Source organism: Globicephala melas, chromosome 2 (assembly GCF_963455315.2).
Source record: "Globicephala melas chromosome 2, mGloMel1.2, whole genome shotgun sequence".
In the NCBI taxonomy this organism is placed as follows: domain Eukaryota; kingdom Metazoa; phylum Chordata; class Mammalia; order Artiodactyla; family Delphinidae; genus Globicephala; species Globicephala melas.
Window position 1 is genome coordinate 17,536,669 of NC_083315.2, and position 18,164 is coordinate 17,554,832.

The following is an 18,164-nucleotide window of genomic DNA, read 5'->3' on the forward strand; positions in this document are numbered from 1 at the left end:
TACCGTACGTAATACCGCTTATGACATGGCTTTCCTCTTCATCATCACATTTCTCTTTGAGAGGGATGCAATTCTACCATTCTCAGGAGATAGAGCTAACTCTACAGTTTCTCTGAAATCCCAGGGGGCCATGAAGCATGAGGGGTTTGTGGATGAAGGCTTTGCTCTAAAGGAAGGACGGTCTGAGATCCACCTGCACGAGCTTTCACACCTGTGATGACAACACCTGGCAGCTCTTGCCAGGAACGTTTTTATAAAAGAGTGTGCACTCTCACTCCCTGGGGTCCCAGCAACCTCAGGATCATTATTTGCCAACGTCTCTCTACTTTTTCACCCTGGAAGAACCTGCTGGTTCAGCCATCCCTGAGCAAAGATATCTATTTTCTCAGCCCCCCACCCCATTTTTTTGTCTAAACTGTGTAACCCATCAAGGGAAGAACCTTTGCCAAAAAGTCCTTTTCACACTGGCCCATTGGTCCATGGATGGATGGGTGAGTATCCCAACCCACACACCTCATCGCCCGCAGACTGTTCCCCCACCTGCCTGTGTCCCCAGCTGCCATGTCGCACGACAAAACCAACCCGGTACATCGCGCACTCTCAAAGCACCCATCCTCACTCCCGATGGGTGTGGGCGGGTGAGTTCTGAATACACCAGCAGTGAGAACTCTGGTTTTCCACTATGAAAACGGGCCAAGAAAAGAGAGGAAAAAACACTTCTCTGCCTTGTCAAGCAGTAAACCCCCAAGCTTGACATCAAGAAAAGAAAGTCCCAAAGCGATTATCGTGGGTGTTACGAAACCATCAAAACTGCTGATGTCGTAAACAAAATCTGTCAACAGCCACTAAGAATTCATTAAAAGTAAATTTATTGTTTGTTTTAAAAAAAAAAACAAAAACAAAAAACAGAACTGTGCAATATGTGCTTCTCAAGACATTTGGACTCTCGTTTGTTGCTCATCTCTTCTCGGGCTTCAGTTTGGCCAGGCTAAACGAGAAACACGGTACAGACACACGGTTAGTGAGCACAGGTAAGGGAGGCAACCGAGACGCGTGCTTCTTATTCTCTCAAAAGCCTACAAGGTGCGAGCCAAACTATGACATCGAGTTTTAAAATCTGATCGTGTTCGCTGCATTCTGAAGACGATTATATTCTAAAAAGGGAAAGACAGCCGTATATCTGACTTCAACCAAACAAGCTTTCAAACTAAATGATCCTTTTCCTCGTACAGAACTGAATAAAACCATGCTGTAGGGACCCAGGGAATCATTTTCAATGTAACTGGAGGATTCAGTTTTAATGGTAACAGTGCAACATGGCTTTTGCTTTAGTGGTCCAGGGGGCGGCAGGCCCTCGGCCATCATGTGTCACAGCACCACACAAAGCACCTGAGGCGTGAGTGGGGTCACGTCCAGGAACCTTCCGTTTCAGAGGGCAGGCAATTCCATGACATTCAAAAGAAAACGATTCTAATTTTTCAGGCAAAGTAACATCGAATTACACTTATTCAAGGGCTGATAAAAGGGGAATACATAATTTTAAATGCTTACTGTCTGAGAATATTGTCCTAAATAAGGGAGTTTATTATCTTATTGATTATTTCATTTTGGAGATGGAAACTCACACACAACCACGCTGCTTAACAATGCTATTGCCTTCCTTTAAAAACGGATGCATTTCAAACATTAAACAACAGATCTCTCTCCTTCTACGGCACGGACTCAGTTCCCTCTTTGGTGACAATTTCATACAATTGCAGAATTCTCAGAAATATTTTATAGTATTAAATTTGAATAGCCATGCATCCGAGAATCAGACATACACAAAGGCTCCACATTTCAGACCCTCACGCTGCCCTGCACTTTTCACACAGAACGATCACATCAACAAAGTCAAGTTTACCTTTTTAGTAGAGAAACTCAGCCTTCTCAGATCCAAAGCCATTTTAAATCAAGGCAATGGGAGCGCCTTAGGGGCAAAAGAAGATGTAGTACGTACAAGGAGAAATTCATACAAACACGGGACACTTTACATTTGTCATTTGATTCCTTGTAGATTTAAATTTGTGATTTAAAAACTTGCATTAAGGCAGCTTTTGCACTTCATATACTCCATAATTTACAAACAGAAGAGTGACTCGTGTGACTCCCAACATTCTTTCCTAGAGCTGTTTATCAATAATTAAACTTTTTGTGACTACCATTCAATGCACGAAGTAGAAAACCATGTCGTCTGTATAGAACGACGAATAAAAATACCGACTCAGGGTGCCGTGGTTTCCTCTGGTACAGTTTTTGAGATATGGTACATCTATGTGGCCCTCATCAAATGTAAACAAAATCACAGACAACTTACAGGCGTGGGAATAGAGTGTGTGTGTTTTGGGGTCAAGGGGAGAGAGACGGTGGGCAGCAGAGCCTGCGAGCCTGTTTTTTGAAGGAAACCATATTATTATTCCCTCAAAAGACTAAAGGGGAAAAGCTCACATGCCTCAAAAGCTAGACTCCCAACATCTAATGCCCCTTACCCTTACCTTCTTCTTTCTGTTATAACTGAACCAGAAAACAGAAACAAATCATAGCAACACCCCCCAACACACACACACACACACACACACACACATATACACACACACACACCCCTGCTTTGTACTTCGGGCCTACGTTGGGCAGCTATACTTGAATCTTCTTACAAAGTGCTCTAAGAAATTATATGCACATACACGTTTTGATTAAGGTATTTTAAAGCAACACTGCTAAGGGAATCACATCCTATTCTCCTCAAAAGAACAAAGAGGAAGGAAGAGACTAATTTTTAAATCTTACCATATTCCCCTCTGTTAATTTAAAAAAAAAAAAAGGGAACATAAAAGAATCAACCTGCAAGTCTATTAGTCTCAAATAATTAGATCCAGTAGGTATGGAAGGTGGTAAAAAAGGTTTTGAAAAGTCTAACAATGCTTTAAGAGTCTTCTCAAATACTAAGGACATTTCATAATGCTGTGAAGGAGTTAGAGGCAATAGACAACCAAACAAAAAGCTTCTGTTAGTCTAATAAAGGATTCTCGACTTCTTTTCAAGGAGGAATACTCGCAAGCTTCAACCATTTCCCAAAGGGAAACCAGAGAGAAGATGGCCACATTCAAGGCAAGTAGACAAGATACTGCAACCTGTTAGGATATCTCTGCATTCTCCATGTGGTGGTATGTGGCTCTCCTGGAAGAAAAAGCCCCGTTTTGTGGAATTCATACACTTCCTGGGGTATAAGTACCCCCAACACGGCTGATTTTAAGCTACCAGCGTGTGGTATCAGCGCCGTGCCAATACAGTGAGCGCAAATAACCTCAAAAGCAGAGATCATAATGAAATGTAATAAAATAATTAGGAAGTGATGAGTTTTTAATTACCTTTGATTTTTATAGAACTTATCTAATTTTTAACAATGGCTGTGTTTAACAATCAACTGGCAAAATTTCTAAAAACTGAACAATTGACCCTCATGAGCCAACACGGGCTGACTCCAGCAAATTGGTCCCAGAAAAGTGTGGACACCCATGATTTTCTCAGTAGCCATTCCTAAACACTGGGAGACTGCGAGCTCAGTTTTTAGAAAATACCTTCAGCCCCTGCACTTAAACACAGAAGTTGATTTTTAAGAATACTCAGGCCTTTGAAGTTACAAATGGGTCAACTTCTTTATCACAAAGCTGGCTTTCACTACGTGTTAGAGGTATAATCTGTAGAATTTGATCTAGAGAAAACATCGTACAGTGTTTTACAGAACTTTTAGTAAAATCGGGCCTGGGTTGGGTTGCATTCAGGGTCCCTTTGAAACAATATATATTTCCCCATGGTCCCCACACTCACCACTCCTCTGGCCCCAAAAAGAAAACTCTAACATAAAGCCTCTCTTACTCTGGAGTCCCAAGCTACAGAAAAAATAATGTATAATTAAAATAATGTATAATTTCTAAAATAACTATAAACAACCTAGAAGTTTGCTTACTTTTTTATTCAATAAGAACAGAGCACTGAACCCATCAGATAAATGTTGGCCGATGAAGGAAACCTACAAGCCATTAGCCTTCAGGAAGACTTCACTGGCGGGGGAGGGGGGGCACCTGGAAGTGAGACTGGGCTCCAGGCGGGATGTGTATATCCTAGGGGAGGTTTCCTCTGACTTCATATTCTCTGATTTAAAGAAAACAGGGGTGCAAATTCCCTCAATGTTAATTGATAGACAACAGCTTTATTTCTGTGCATTATGTAGGTGCCTGATTACCAGCTGTCAGTTTGCATATATAGAGTGAGAAGCCCTCTGCCTAACACAGAAACTGAAATAAAGTGGCAGTTAGCTCAATTCCATCCGTAAGTGTTCCTGGACACGGAATATAATGATGAAAGATGATCTGACTGCAAATGCATTCAGGAGGAGCGGTATATAAACAAGAAAAACTCTGGTGTGAAAGGATGCAAATCCCAGTGTTCTGAAGCACTGAATATGGAAATGCGACCGTATTTAAGTTAAAGCTGATACTGCCAATGGGCCGGGCTCTGTGTGATCTGTGTCTGTAGTTTACTTATTCCATGCACTTGACTTAGCCAGACATCCACAGGACACATCTGGTATGTGTGTAGCCTGCAGGCTGGGCCTGAGTCCTCGCTTCACGGCCTTGACTTATCTATAACTCCCTGAGTTACTGAGGTCAACCTCAGGACCATAAATCAGGAAATTCTATGAAAATAAAAACTCCTGTTCACATTTTGCAATTAATAAAAAGCTAAAAGGAAGGGATTCATAATGCAGGATAACTACTTTTTGAAGAGTCAAGGGGCTATGCCATCTGTTTTCAATTTTAAACCATCATCTTGATATGTTTAGGGGTTTAATTTATGGAACAATCAAGCAATCTTTATATTTAACATTAAATACCTGAATATTATAAATCACCTCCAATGAACGTTTATGGGAGAGTTTCAGAGCAACTTCTGAACGACTTGTCACTTTTATTGTGCAGCCACGATTTGTAAAAAAATGATATGCTAAGTAATCCTAGAGTATAATTTAGGGGCACAAAAACAACTGTCAGGAAACAGCCAGAGACTGCATTTAATGAAATCTTTACCGACTGAAGTAATAAGTATTACATTAATCAACACAGCTTAATTGAAGCTCTATTTGTAACATTTTTTTTTATTAGACTTGTTATTAATGAACCTTTATATGCTACCACTAACTTGGGCTCCATGTTCAACTTCAACAATGAACAATTGTTCACACGCACAAAAGAACAAACACGGCTGTGAGGGCCCTTTGTCTCTGGCCCTCCTTCCTCTCCACAGTTATTTACATGGTTGGCAAGATAGCATCTTTCAGGCTCTTTAAAAGGGTCTGAGATAGTTCAAGTGCAATCCTTAAGAAAGTAAAAACACAGCAGCGAAGCCTGGGAATAGAGAAGAATCTCCACTGACCTCAAAGACAAGGTCGTCAAAGCTGTGCTTGCACTGGGCTGGCACTCACACGGGGGCCGGCTGGCCCTGGCTGGCAGCACCTACCTGAACATGTCTCCCAGGCCCCTCAGCTTCCCCTTCTTGGCTTTCATCTTCTCCTTCTCCTTGTCTCTGTCCTTCTTCTTCTCTTTCCCCATTTTCTCCTTCCTCCGATCGGTCTTCTCGCCTCTCTCTTGGTTTCCATTCATCTGTCTCTCCAGAGAGTGGGAAGGCTGGTCGCTGGCTGTGGAGACAGACTCTCTCCCTGATCTTGAACTTTCTTCCGTGTCTTCTTCCACTTGGAAGGAAACAAACACACAGAAAAGATAAGGAACACAGGGAACCAAAGGGACAAAAATAAGGAGGCTGAAGCCGTGTGAGGGTTTTCTTTCCCACATTTCCAACTAGGCCTGCCAGGATGTTTACTTCTGAGTAGAATTAGAATGAACGCGTGAACGAGAATGAACGTGTGGTGTGGATGATTACTATGCACGTGTGTACTCCTGCGTGAAGATGATGGGCCAACGGTAAGAGAGTAACGGTAACAGTAATAGTAACAGTAACCGTAATCTGCTCCTGGGCCGGATGGATTCTCTCGCGTTGACATAGAGCCTGTACTGCTGGGGGGATAAGCAAGCCCTCATCACACAGCCAAGCCCAAGGGTCCTGTGCACCACACTGGCGAAATGAAGACGAGCAGCCCCTCGCCAAGAGCTCCCTTTCCTCTTGGGTGAGGATGACGTAGCTCCGCCCCAGCCGCTGACGACTTTGTTCAATTGCACCACTCCCTCGTAAGCACACCAGTGTCAGCACAGGACTCCTTTCCTCAGCCTCCCAAATACGTATGACCCTTTGTGATTTCTGCGTAGAGGAAACTGGATCCTCACAGCCTAACTTTTCCTTATATTGTCATTCAAAGGCCAACGTCATAAGCCAACACTCCTGAATGTTCTAATCCAAAATAATTTTGCATGGCGGTCGACACAATGGCAGGTGAACAGAGGCGGATGGAGACACGAAGGCATAAATCCATAGCCTCACACTCCTTTGAACTTTGCAGATAAAAGCTCTGCTTAGTGATAATGACGTTCCATCCTTTGAAGCAACACTTAGTAAGCATGTGGTCCAAGGGCATAGCCCCAACCTTTTGCATTTGAAAGAATGACAAGTAACTAGAGTAGGTTTCTACCTACAAAAGAACTTTAGGAATTTCTATATTAAGAAGCAATAGATACACACATCAACAGCCATTCTCATAAACCTTTTTCCAGATTAGCTGCCTCAGCTGTTCTTACAAATATATCGATAATAAGAATTATTGGGATTCCAGATTACCCCTTGAAATCTGAGGTCATTTTCCCCTGCATCAACAAATAAAGTATGAATCAGTGTTTTTCCGCTTCTTCTAACAGAGAAATATATAAGACAGTTAGAAATCTTTCACAAAGAACTGACCTCTAGATCAAATTAATATATCTTCAAATGAAATTCAGTCTTGCCTCTCCACCAGCACTTGAGTTAGCAACACACAAAATCAAGAGTATAATAAGACCAGTTAAAACAATACTAGTATCAATTTATTTACAAAAAAGAAACAGACTCACAGACTTGGAAAACAAACTTATGGTTACCAAGGGGGAAAGACAGGGGGAGGGATAAATCAGGCATTTGGGATTAACATACACATACTACTATATATAAAACAGATAATCAGGGGTTCCCTGGTGGCGCAGTGGTTAAGAATTTGCCTGCCAATGCAAGGGACACAGGTTTGAGCCCTGGCCCGGGAAGATCCCACACGCGTGGAGCAATGAAGCCCGTGCACCACAACTACTGAGCCTGAGCTCTAGAGCCCGCAAGACACAACTGCTGAGCCCACGTGCCACAACTACTGAAGCCCGCGTGCCTAGAGCCCGTGCTCCACACAGGAGAAGCCAGCGCAATGAGAAGCCCGCGCACCGCAACCAAGAGTAGCCCCCATTTGCCGCAACTAGAGAAAGGCCGTGTGCAGCAACGAAGACCCAACACAGCCAAAAATAAATAAATAAATAAATTTATAAAATAAAATAAAATAAAAATAAAAGATAATCAACAGGGAACAAGGAACTCTGCTCAATACTCTGTAATAGCCTATATGGAAAAGAATCTAAAAAAGAATGGATATAATGTATATGTATAACTGAATCAACTTGCCATACACCTGAAACTAACACAACATTGTACATCAACTATACTCTAATGTAAAATAAAAATTAAATTAAAAAAACAATCTTAGTATCTTTATTCTGCTATTAAACCCTCACAGATCATAGAAGATGCTATCAAACGATGGCACAACCATAACCAAGTAATTCAGTTTTTTACAAAGTGCCAATTATTTAACATAATAACAGAAAAAGTGTAGAATTCTTTTGTTTTCACATTTGATTAAAAATACAAGCCAACATATTTCCCATCCCAGCAGGTCATGCCCTGGGTACAGCCAAAGAGTAAAAACACCACTGTGTCTAAATCCGGAAGGTACTTTGGAGGTCATTTAGACCAACCTCTTCCATTTCTTGCTGAGGAAACAGAGAGATCTGGGGCCAGCACACCGCCAGCGTGGGGCTCGCTCTACTATTTTATTCTGGTACAATTGTACCTCAGCCAGACCTTCATGCATTTCTTTGATCAACTCTGTGATTGCTCAATTCCACGCTTCATACAGCATGGATGTTGGTCATCTATCATCCGGTCACTCCACGGTCTGCCCAGAAGATCATTCCAGCAGCCAGCATTGCATCTCAAGAAACCCACTGTCAATCCTGTAGTCATTCAGCTCCGTGACTTGTAGCTGCTACTGAGGAAATCACTCCAGAAGCTCAATCAAATGTGCACAGGGACTCGAGGACCGGCTCCCAAGCACAGAGATGAGCAGAAAGGCTGGCCTCCCTCTGCACTGGGGTATCTAACTGGAAGCCACTCTCCTCTTGCAAGAGACAAGGCAGCTTTTTAAAAAGTTGCTTCTTTCCCTCTCCGTCAGTTCATATGGAAAAGGAATTGTGCGGGTGTGTTACAGAAAGCCAATTACAGCTTTCAGATGGGCATTGCTAGTGAAAATCCATAGCGTTACAAATAAATGCTGAGTTAAGGCTGTCATTTTTGTGTGGTGCACAGAGAGCAGGGAAAGACTCCTGGCCCGGGGGGCTTGCTGTGTAGCCTTTTCAAGGGGCGTTCCCCAAGAAAATGTAAATAGAGCTTATGCAGGGTTGGAGCATCTTGTCTGAAAACACCCTTGAACTTGGCTGTGCTCTAACTGATGGTAAACCATGGCTTCCACATTATGGGAAATGGGTGTGGCCTCAACTTTGAGGTAATGGACCAAATCAGGATAAAACAGTTCTCAAAAGTTCCCGGGGAACTACAAAACCTAGGTGTGTCTATCGGTACGCTCGTTCAAGTTAGATAAACGGATGCTGGTGAGTATTCTAAAAGTCTCGCAGACAAAACTCCTTTTACCTATCCGTCCACAGTGCTTTGTACAAACTTTTATTATTGCACTTCTCATATGATACGATCACAGGTCCGTTTCCCATTCCCTAAACTTCTAAAATGAGGACTGCTAAGCAGACGGCGGCTGCCCGTAAATGGCTGTTTTAACTGGAAGACTACCCGTGAGGCTGACTCGTGACTTTATCCCAACCAGACAAACTTTTATCCAACCTCTGCACATCTCCATCCTCTAGCTTCAGAACAATGTCTACGCTCCTCTAATGAAGCCTGACAACACATGCCACACCCCGGTAACAGTAACCCCAGGTAGGCCACTGTGCTTGGTTAAGCTCTCGTCAGTTTCTGGTAGAATTTTACGCTATTATTGTCTGGGCTCTACGTATTATCCAGTGGCTTGCCTGGCCCCCTACAATGTCTGAGACTATAAACAAAAAAAAAAAAACGAGCTCAATACATGTAAAAGACTTCGTCTTCCACAGGGACCATTGTCATAAATCATGAATGGAAAGATCAGTAGTGATTCTGCTAGTTTTCTGCCTAATAGTTTTGGGAGAGGCACATGGGGCGTATGTCTGCTCTTGGCTCCGTCACAGGATAAAGGCAGCGCGTTCACAACGAACTATATGCTGAAGTCACATTTGTTGCCAATTCCTTTGATATTCACAATCATTACCTGGTGTATGTAAAACAACTTATTTTCTAAACTGGGTGAAACAGAGAAAATAAGTACTAAGTCATTTATTAACTTCAGGTTTTGTAACCTCATTGTATAAAATCAAAACTCCTCGCTCTGTTTCCTGCCCCGAGCAAGTGGACTGTTTTACAATTGTACTTGCACATTTGAGAATTCTTTATGCTTATTCTGAACATTCTGATTTAGATAATACACTATCACAGAAACTCTTCTGGGGGTGTACTCATGTAACTAACCCCTTTGAATGCCAACTAATTAAAAATATTTAGCAATATGTGCCTTCATATGCATAAACAGAAGATGTTCTTTTAGAGTATTACATTGTGTACGCTTCAAACGCTAAAATTATTTGATAGAGAAAAATAAGAATCTCACTTTACCCCATCCCTATGCAGAATTACTGTGGTTTTTAAAAGCTTAAGTAAATTGGTGACACGTGCTTAATTTTTTTAAAAAAATGTATGTATTCAAGGTCACTGATAGTCAGATTTTGTTTTCAGTTTTAAAACCAGTCTTTGTACATTTAATACTAGCTTTATAATAAGGTACATAAAATATTTTTATTCTCTTAAACTACAAAAGATATTCAGATAAACAATTTTTCAAGTAAGAAAAGTACTGGTAATATATCATCCGTAAACGGCTTGATTGATGGCGTTCATACAATAAATTACGATGCACGGACTAATCATAAACCTACATTTAGGTAATTGACTATTTTAAATGCTATATAAATTTTACATTTTTTCTCCTTAATTTTGCTCTTTGCAGATTGTTTGCTTTCCTTCTGCAGATAGTCTGCACAAAGGAAGATGATTACCTCCTTCCAAACAAATGGAAATTTCTATTTTTGACTAACATTTCTGCTCTGTGCACTGCATTATCAGCTACTTTCCCGTGTGATTACCTATAAAAACAGATACTTTCAAGTTTCTCTTTTTAAAGACGGTATAACGTGAAGCTGCTTATTTTTCTTTCAGGCAGCACATTCTATAATTAAGACATACCTAATTACCATGTTTTCAACAGATGCAAATACAGCTCAATTAAAATGCTAGTCCGTGCGACAAATTCAGCTACTCAGTTCTGCAAGATATCACGTTAGGACTGGGTCACCGAGAAGTCTGGAAAAGACTGAGCACATACGTGGTAACGATTATGGAGAAAATGACCTTAGGCGTCAACTGAACCTCAAAGTTCTGCAGCTTCTGCCATAAATAAACACTTCGATCTCATCATCACACACATTTCATTGTCAACAGTTGACTCTAAGCCACAGGGTCTTTTTTTTCCATTGAGAAGCAATACTACTGTTGGGACTGTAATGATCTCCATTGCTTGCTTATCCCAAATCCACTTCTCCGTTTCTTCTTCCTAATGAACTCCGATTGTGTTCAGGAATGCAACCCAGCTTCAAGGGGTGAATTCATTACTAAATTTATACCAACCTATGGCCCCCTGCCTCTGTTGATTTATTAGTCCAATGTTATTAGTCCAAGAATGGCCCCATCACCCCGAATGGACATATTCCATGCGTGGGGAGACGGCTCACTCCCTTCAGTTGGACGTGATCAGGAAAGCACGAGGCCTCTGAGCCCTGCGGTCACCCTCGGGTTAAGCTGACTTGTGGCCAGTGTGGCAGAAGGGTCAGAAGGATGGCGGGGCTTTGATAACACCGTTAGGCTGTGGAATCAATAATCCTGGAAGCTACCCAACTCTAGAACCAGTTATGTAGGACAGTGTATTTCCTCATGGCTTGAGCTGGTCTGAGCTGGGTTTTCTACTAAATGCAGCGGAAAGCATCCTAATAGGTACATTATATAAATCAAACTTTAGAGCAGCTGTGGAATAACCACAGTACTATTTATCACAAGTGTAAGATTTAGCGGTTAATGTCACTCTAGGCAGCTTTGACAATTTTACTAGAATTATTTATTCGGACTTGTTACTAGTGTTAAATGAATTGGTACAAACATCCAGAGAAACACAAAACAGAGAAATACAAAATGAAAACGACAGCATTACTTCTTATTTGCCAGTGAGCAAGTACTCTTCTCTGAGGGCATAGCTCAAAGAAGTGTCATTAAATATTTGTTGAGTGGACTGAACAAAGAGCCCATCATATGAAAACCATCCTTTACTGTTCCCTGTTTCGAAAGAACTACTCTAGGAATTAGAAAGATCTAATAATAGAAGCACATATTCTTGAGTAATTTCCAATTTACTTTGGAAGACAAAGGATTAAACGTAATAACTGGACACAGGATTACGCAGTCTTCAGAATCTATCTGCTTAAAATTTAAAATGAGTGAGTTAAAAAGTGAGACATTAGTAATTGGAAAATTTCACTAGACTTAGCAAATTCACTGACCACTACCAATTTCTATTGACTAATGTTAGGTAAGATACAATGCACTAAAAATAAATGAGGACTGAACTCCCAGGCACTGCAAATCCTGCATAGGATGTGAGAACATTTTATTATAAATAAAATAAATAGATATACATATATATTTTTATATATGTATACACATATTATTTTTGTTTCTTAGTTTAGTTGAACATTTGACTTTGGAGAAGGAAGAAAAGATGTAAGAAATGAACAGCTAGTGACACAGATGGTACTGAGTAATAGGACCTGCTTTCCTGGACCCTGACTTTTAACATTAGAACGATGAGCTTTTGGCAATGGAAAAACTTAGCTTTTTCCGAACATTTAAAAAAAAAACACATACACACACAAAGCTGGCAAGAAGAATGAAGAAGCTTTTATACTAAAATGTGGTGTGGGAGTAACAACTGATATTATGAAGAACAGAGAACGTGACGGTGAAAGGAGAAAAAGCCATGAAGGAAGTGGGTGACGTTTATCAGCAGGCTTAGAGAAGGGTTTTCAGCAACTGCAGGAACGTTCAAATAGATGATTCCTAAAACCCACTCTTCTAAAAGTAGATTTATTTCATTAAAAAAAAAAAAAAGCCAACCTCTTAGTTTACATTGGGGTAAGGAGTTGAGAGACAAAAACAATAAAACCACACTTCCAAAGAGTTTAAGACTTATTATCAAAAACCATTCTTTACTTCTACTTCACAGTCTAAAGTTTTCTTTAATGCATCCCTCCAAACAAGCAGGTAAAATGTTCCTGAAGATCTTGGTAGAATGCCACCTCCACCATCCCCCCTGCCCAGGAGAATGCCGCAGAACAAATACAATGAGGATCACACCCTCCATTTTCCGAACGCTTGCAAATTTGCTTTCAGTGTATAATTGATTTTCACATACAAATGATGGTCCATAATAGACACTGTTTCCTGTGCACAGGGGACAATGTATAAAGAAGCTGAATGCTTTCCTTTCAACAGACCCAATGGACTGGCTACACAATGAAAATGGTAGCACTCATAACCCTGCTGTTGGAATTGCCACTAAGAATTTAATTTTTATCAAGGACTGAATTGGTGTCAAATGTATATTTTAACAATATACAAAAAAATTACGGTGTCAAGGAAAGAGTGTCCAGGCCACTGCTCTGACTCTTTTAAGTGAAAAAACAAAAATAAATAACAACATAAAAATGTGCAAATGTGATGAAACAGTGAATGGAGAGCAGTGCTCTGTTTTGCTATTTACTGAGAAATCAAAACAATTGTCCCCTAAAAGCCAGTGTTCTCAACTCCCATGCCCTACAATCCAAACTGCGAGATCCACAAAATTTCTTAATGTTAAAAAAATATTTTATATTAAAAAGTCTCAGATACATCTATATACAGATTTTTCTTGAGTTACGATGGGGTTACGGCCTGTTACACCCAACATAAACTGAAAATACCGTAAGTCAAAAATACACTGAATACATCTAACCTGCCGAACATCATAGCTTAGCTTCGCCTACCTTAAATGTGCTCAGAACACTGACATTAGCCTAGTCATCTAACACAGAGCCTAGGTTATAATAAAGTGTTGAATGTCTCATGTAATTTAGTGAATACAGTGCTGAAAGTGGAAATCAGAACAGTTGTCAGCTTATCGGTTGTTTCCACTTGTGATCACGTGGCTGACTGGGAGCTGCGGCTGCTGCCAGTGCCCAGCATCTCCACAGAGGATCTGCATATCACCTGCCCAGGAAAAGATCCAAGTTCAAAGTTAGATGTACGGTTTCCACTGAATGCACATCACTTTCGAACCGTCATAAAGTCCAAAAATCCTAAGCGGAACCACTGTAAATCGGGGAGCGTCCATACCCAGTTGGGGCTTTTGAAAATCAAAGGAAAACTAGATTGCTTGGGAACAAGTGTCTTGAAGAAGGAAGATGATAGTCCAATGTACACAAGAGGGTAGGGGACAGTCAGGGCAGTGAGAAGATAAGCCTCACAGACAGTGCATGGTCTGGGAGAGAATGCACACGGGAGCTTGAAGGACTGTGAAGACGGTGTGATCCCAGAGCTTACTCAGCCAATGTAGAGACAGTCGGACCAGTTAGGAGATCCTAATAGTAACTTCAGATATTAAAAAATGAGGATTGGGGCTAGATTGGACAGAAGGAGAGAATTTAGGAGATTTCATGGGGGAAAAAATAAGAAACCTCGGTAATGGAGTGATTACACAGTGAGATGATGATTCTAAGTTTCTGGGCCTGGAGGTACTAATGAGAAAAATCACGTCATCATCATCCATCTTTACATGTGAGATGCTAAGCATGTAAACGCAGTCCCTCCCTTTCCTCTGGCTTTGCCAAGCATCGTGACTCACCTGGAGTCTTGCATTATGATCATAGAACCAGTCTTGCCACCAACACTGCTACTTACCATCCCATCCCCAATAAGCCATCCCATACAGCCCTAACTAGCATATTCCTTTACTTGAAATTCTTCAAATGCTCTTTAAGGTCCTTAGTACGAACAAAAATGATTTAAACGAGGCTGTCTGTGATCTGTTCTCTGACTACGTCTTAAACCTCACTCCTCACCATGCCCTCACCCGCAGTGCATACGTGAACCTTAACAGGATGATGGCGGTCCAGAGGTGGTCCCGGCTCCCTATGTTTCCTACGCACCCACTGAAGACCACTCAAGCAATATTACTCACCTAAAACAATACCTCTTCTGGGAAGCCTTCTCCCACCCCACTCAACTTCCACATGGGCTGAGTGGGTCCCCCACGGTTTGGTGCCATGGTAACCTGTGCACTACAATGGCCCTTAACCATTAACCACACTGCTTCTCAAGTGTCAGTTTATCCACTGGGTTGAACCACCCACAGCCCCTCAGGAACTTAGAGCTTAAATATCAGATTTTAGGTACTACAACTCATTCATACTCTATAGTAGTTTCAGTGTAATGGCTTATCCCACTCAGAAATTTGTTTAATATTCTAGAAAACTCACAGGACTACAAACCAGAAGGCATGCATTCTATGATTTTGTTCCTAAGTACGATCTTGGTCATCTGTTTACATACTTTTTTCTTATTAAAAAAATGCTTAAAATGAGGATTCTGTAATTCAAACACTTCAGATGTGACTTTTCATCATACTTTTAGCTTAACTTACTTTTCACTTAGAAAAAGAAATGTAAGGAATAGATAGCTTCAGCTACTTCACATGCTTACACCTCTACTGCATTCAGAAATTTCCTAAAATCAAAGCTCCTTTTCTTAAACTGCAAGTGATACTTAAGTATACAAATTGGCATAAGAGGATAAGACAGGTTATTCTTATTCCCAGCCCTTCAGAACAAATATTTTTTATAGATCAACATCCAATTAGCCATTAAGATAGATTAATCAAATGGGAAATCTTTTACAAAGTACTTCGACTTTGAAACCCCTATACTGAATTCTTCCACTACAGATTAACAGTAATCTAATGGGGTGTCTTAAGATAACAACCTAGTTTGCATTTTTTTTGCTCAAAATGTAATGACAAAAGGTGGCTAGAAATGTGGAGGATGCTGAGAGTAGAGAGTCTGAGATATTCATGCAATATCCTATTTGAAGCTAATAAAATAAACAAAAATTCTCCTGGAAGCTTTCAGATTAGCTGATTTACTGACATAAATTCAGTGTCTTCTAATCTCACACTGCTAACCTAAGTTATGTAAATTTTAGAGCAGTGCTTTTTTTCTGATCTGTTAAGAGTACTATAAGAAAGAAGGCAAGCTACTCAAAAGCAATCTGGCTCTATGTTTTCACAGTTCTCACATTTAAAATTGTAAACTGGATAGATCTTAACATTGAGAAGTACAATTAATAGGATAGTCTTCGGTTTTGTTGTGTTTCACCTCCTTGACCTGGACAAAAAGCTGTTACTGAATTGATAGGAAGGCTGACAATTTGGCAACTTTTAATAGAGAAAAAAAAATGGGACTCTATATTTTCAAAAATAAAACAAAGCAATGTTATATAGCATCCATGTTCTCGGTTCCAACAGAAACTGATTTATTATGGGGGATGGAGGAGCTCCTTGCTGGGAGCCAGGCGGGGAGTGTGATTTGCATAGAAGAGGGAGCAGATTGTAGATGCCCTGACCTGTCAAACACAGGTAGGACCTCGGAGATAATGGGTCCCAGAATACAAAGCTCCATCTTGATCCAGACAGACACACACAATGTGGAGAGGCCAGATGGATTAAATGAGAGACAAAAACACTGGCTTCTGCCATCTCCACAGGAAGCACGTAAGTGTTACAGAAGATGACAGATACCAGATACCACATGGATCCCGCACCAGTCTCCTGGCCCCCATTGTTGTGTGCATGCCACAATTTCGATGCTGCTGAGAAGAGGCAAGCCTGTTCCGAGCCGTAAAAGAGAGTCACCCGGGAGGACCTCGAGCCGACTGACAACAGCATTCAACCAGGCCTCTGCCTAAGCGCCTTTCCTGTAAAGTGGGAAAGGGCTGCACAGGACAGAAACAGGCAGCTGGGTGGTACAGGTAATGCCGCCCCCATGTTTCTAGGGTGCGCAGACTGCATCCTCACAGGACAGCCATCTAACAAAGACTGTCTGCCCAGACAGGGTCCTCTTACAGAGCACCGCTCAACAGTGACTCGGCATCTTTAATTTAACGGCGGCCGTAACTGAGTGCCCGGAGTTCCACCTCCGTAAAAGAAAGGCCCTTGTACAAGGCCCTTTCTTGTACGGAGTGTCCCACAGAGCACGAGGACGGCAGGGCCTAGACATGTGGCCAGAGACAGCTCCCATATGGCAAGGATGCCGGGCGAGGCCGCACAGGTGAGGGAGGCACAGGCAAGGATGCCCAAGGGAGAAGCACAAGCAGAGGATGAAGAGCATAAGCAGAAACGCAAATGCACACAGTGGAAGAGAGTGTGTGGATCACACCGTGAGAATCCACAGCCTGACTCGGAAAAGGATGGTGTTTAGGGAAGTAGAGGAGGAGCTAGGCAAGCAGGGCTTCCTTCTCACACCTGTACCTAGTCATACGTAAAGGTGACAGTCTCATGACCACCAGCAGTAACACCAGCCTTGAGAGATTTTTTTTTTTTTTTAAAGAAAAACAAACAGTTTGCTGAGGCACTGGAGGTCTCAGACATGCAGGTCCAGCGTGGGACACAAGCAGGAGGAGTGAAATGTCACTGCTGCCCCGAGCGCCACAGCCTGAGGCTTGCTGTGTCTGGGTGTGTGTCTCTCACAAACAGTGGGGCTAGTCAAGCAGGAGTCCATTTACTGATGTCACAAACAGTCACTGACTCCAATGCTTTGCCGAGCTCTGAGCCTGGTTACGCAGGAATAAGACACGGTGGTGTCTTTCTTCGTGGACTTTACAGACAATGAGAGAAGCAGGCAGGCAGGACGGAGGTCAGTAAGTGAAGGGGGAAACAGAGTCATGGAAAGTTAAAACTGGAAAGGACCTCAGAAATGGAACCATCTAAACCAGAGCTTTTCAAACTTTTTCTGGAAAACTGCGAACTTCCTTTTTTTTAAACTTAAAATTGACAAAGAACTACAATGTATGAAAAGTGATTTTAAAAACCCAGGACTAGGGCCTCCCCAGTGGCGCAGTGGTTGGGAGTCCGCCTGCCGATGCAGGGGACACGGGTTCGTGCCCCGGTCCGGGAAGATCCCACTTGCCGCGGAGCGGCTGGGCCCGTGAGCCATGGCCGCTGAGCCTGCGTGTCCGGAGCTTGTGCTCTGCAACGGGAGAGGCCACAACAGTGAGAGGCCCGCGTACCACAAAAACAAAACAAAACGAAACAAAACAAACCCAGGACTGGGAATTCCCTGGTGGTCCAGTGGTTAGGACTTGGCACTTTCACTGCAGGGGGCTCGGGTTTGATCCCTGGGTAAGATCCCACGAGCCGCACGGCACCCCCGTCAAAAAATACAAGTAAATCAATAAATAACACATGATTGTTGAGGCGGCAGCGGGGTGCGGGGGGGCTGGTGACTTTGACAGAGCCCACCCACTCAGGTGCCCATGTGCTTCCCAACTCCCTGAGACCACCGAGGCTCCACTCTTCACTGGCCGCCGCC

General features: G+C 42.1%; 1 protein-coding gene across 21 annotated transcripts in view; it reads right to left on the reverse strand.

Annotated features, from left to right (window-relative positions):
* Positions 1-18,164, reverse strand: part of PARD3 (par-3 family cell polarity regulator) — a 639,757-nt gene that overhangs the window by 206,187 nt on the left and 415,406 nt on the right. For all 21 annotated transcript variants that reach the window (XM_060293163.2, XM_060293165.2, XM_060293169.2 and 18 more), the window contains one exon: positions 5,557-5,788. In XM_060293163.2, the coding sequence (XP_060149146.1) occupies positions 5,557-5,788 (232 nt within the window). The remainder of the gene's footprint in view (positions 1-5,556; positions 5,789-18,164) is intronic.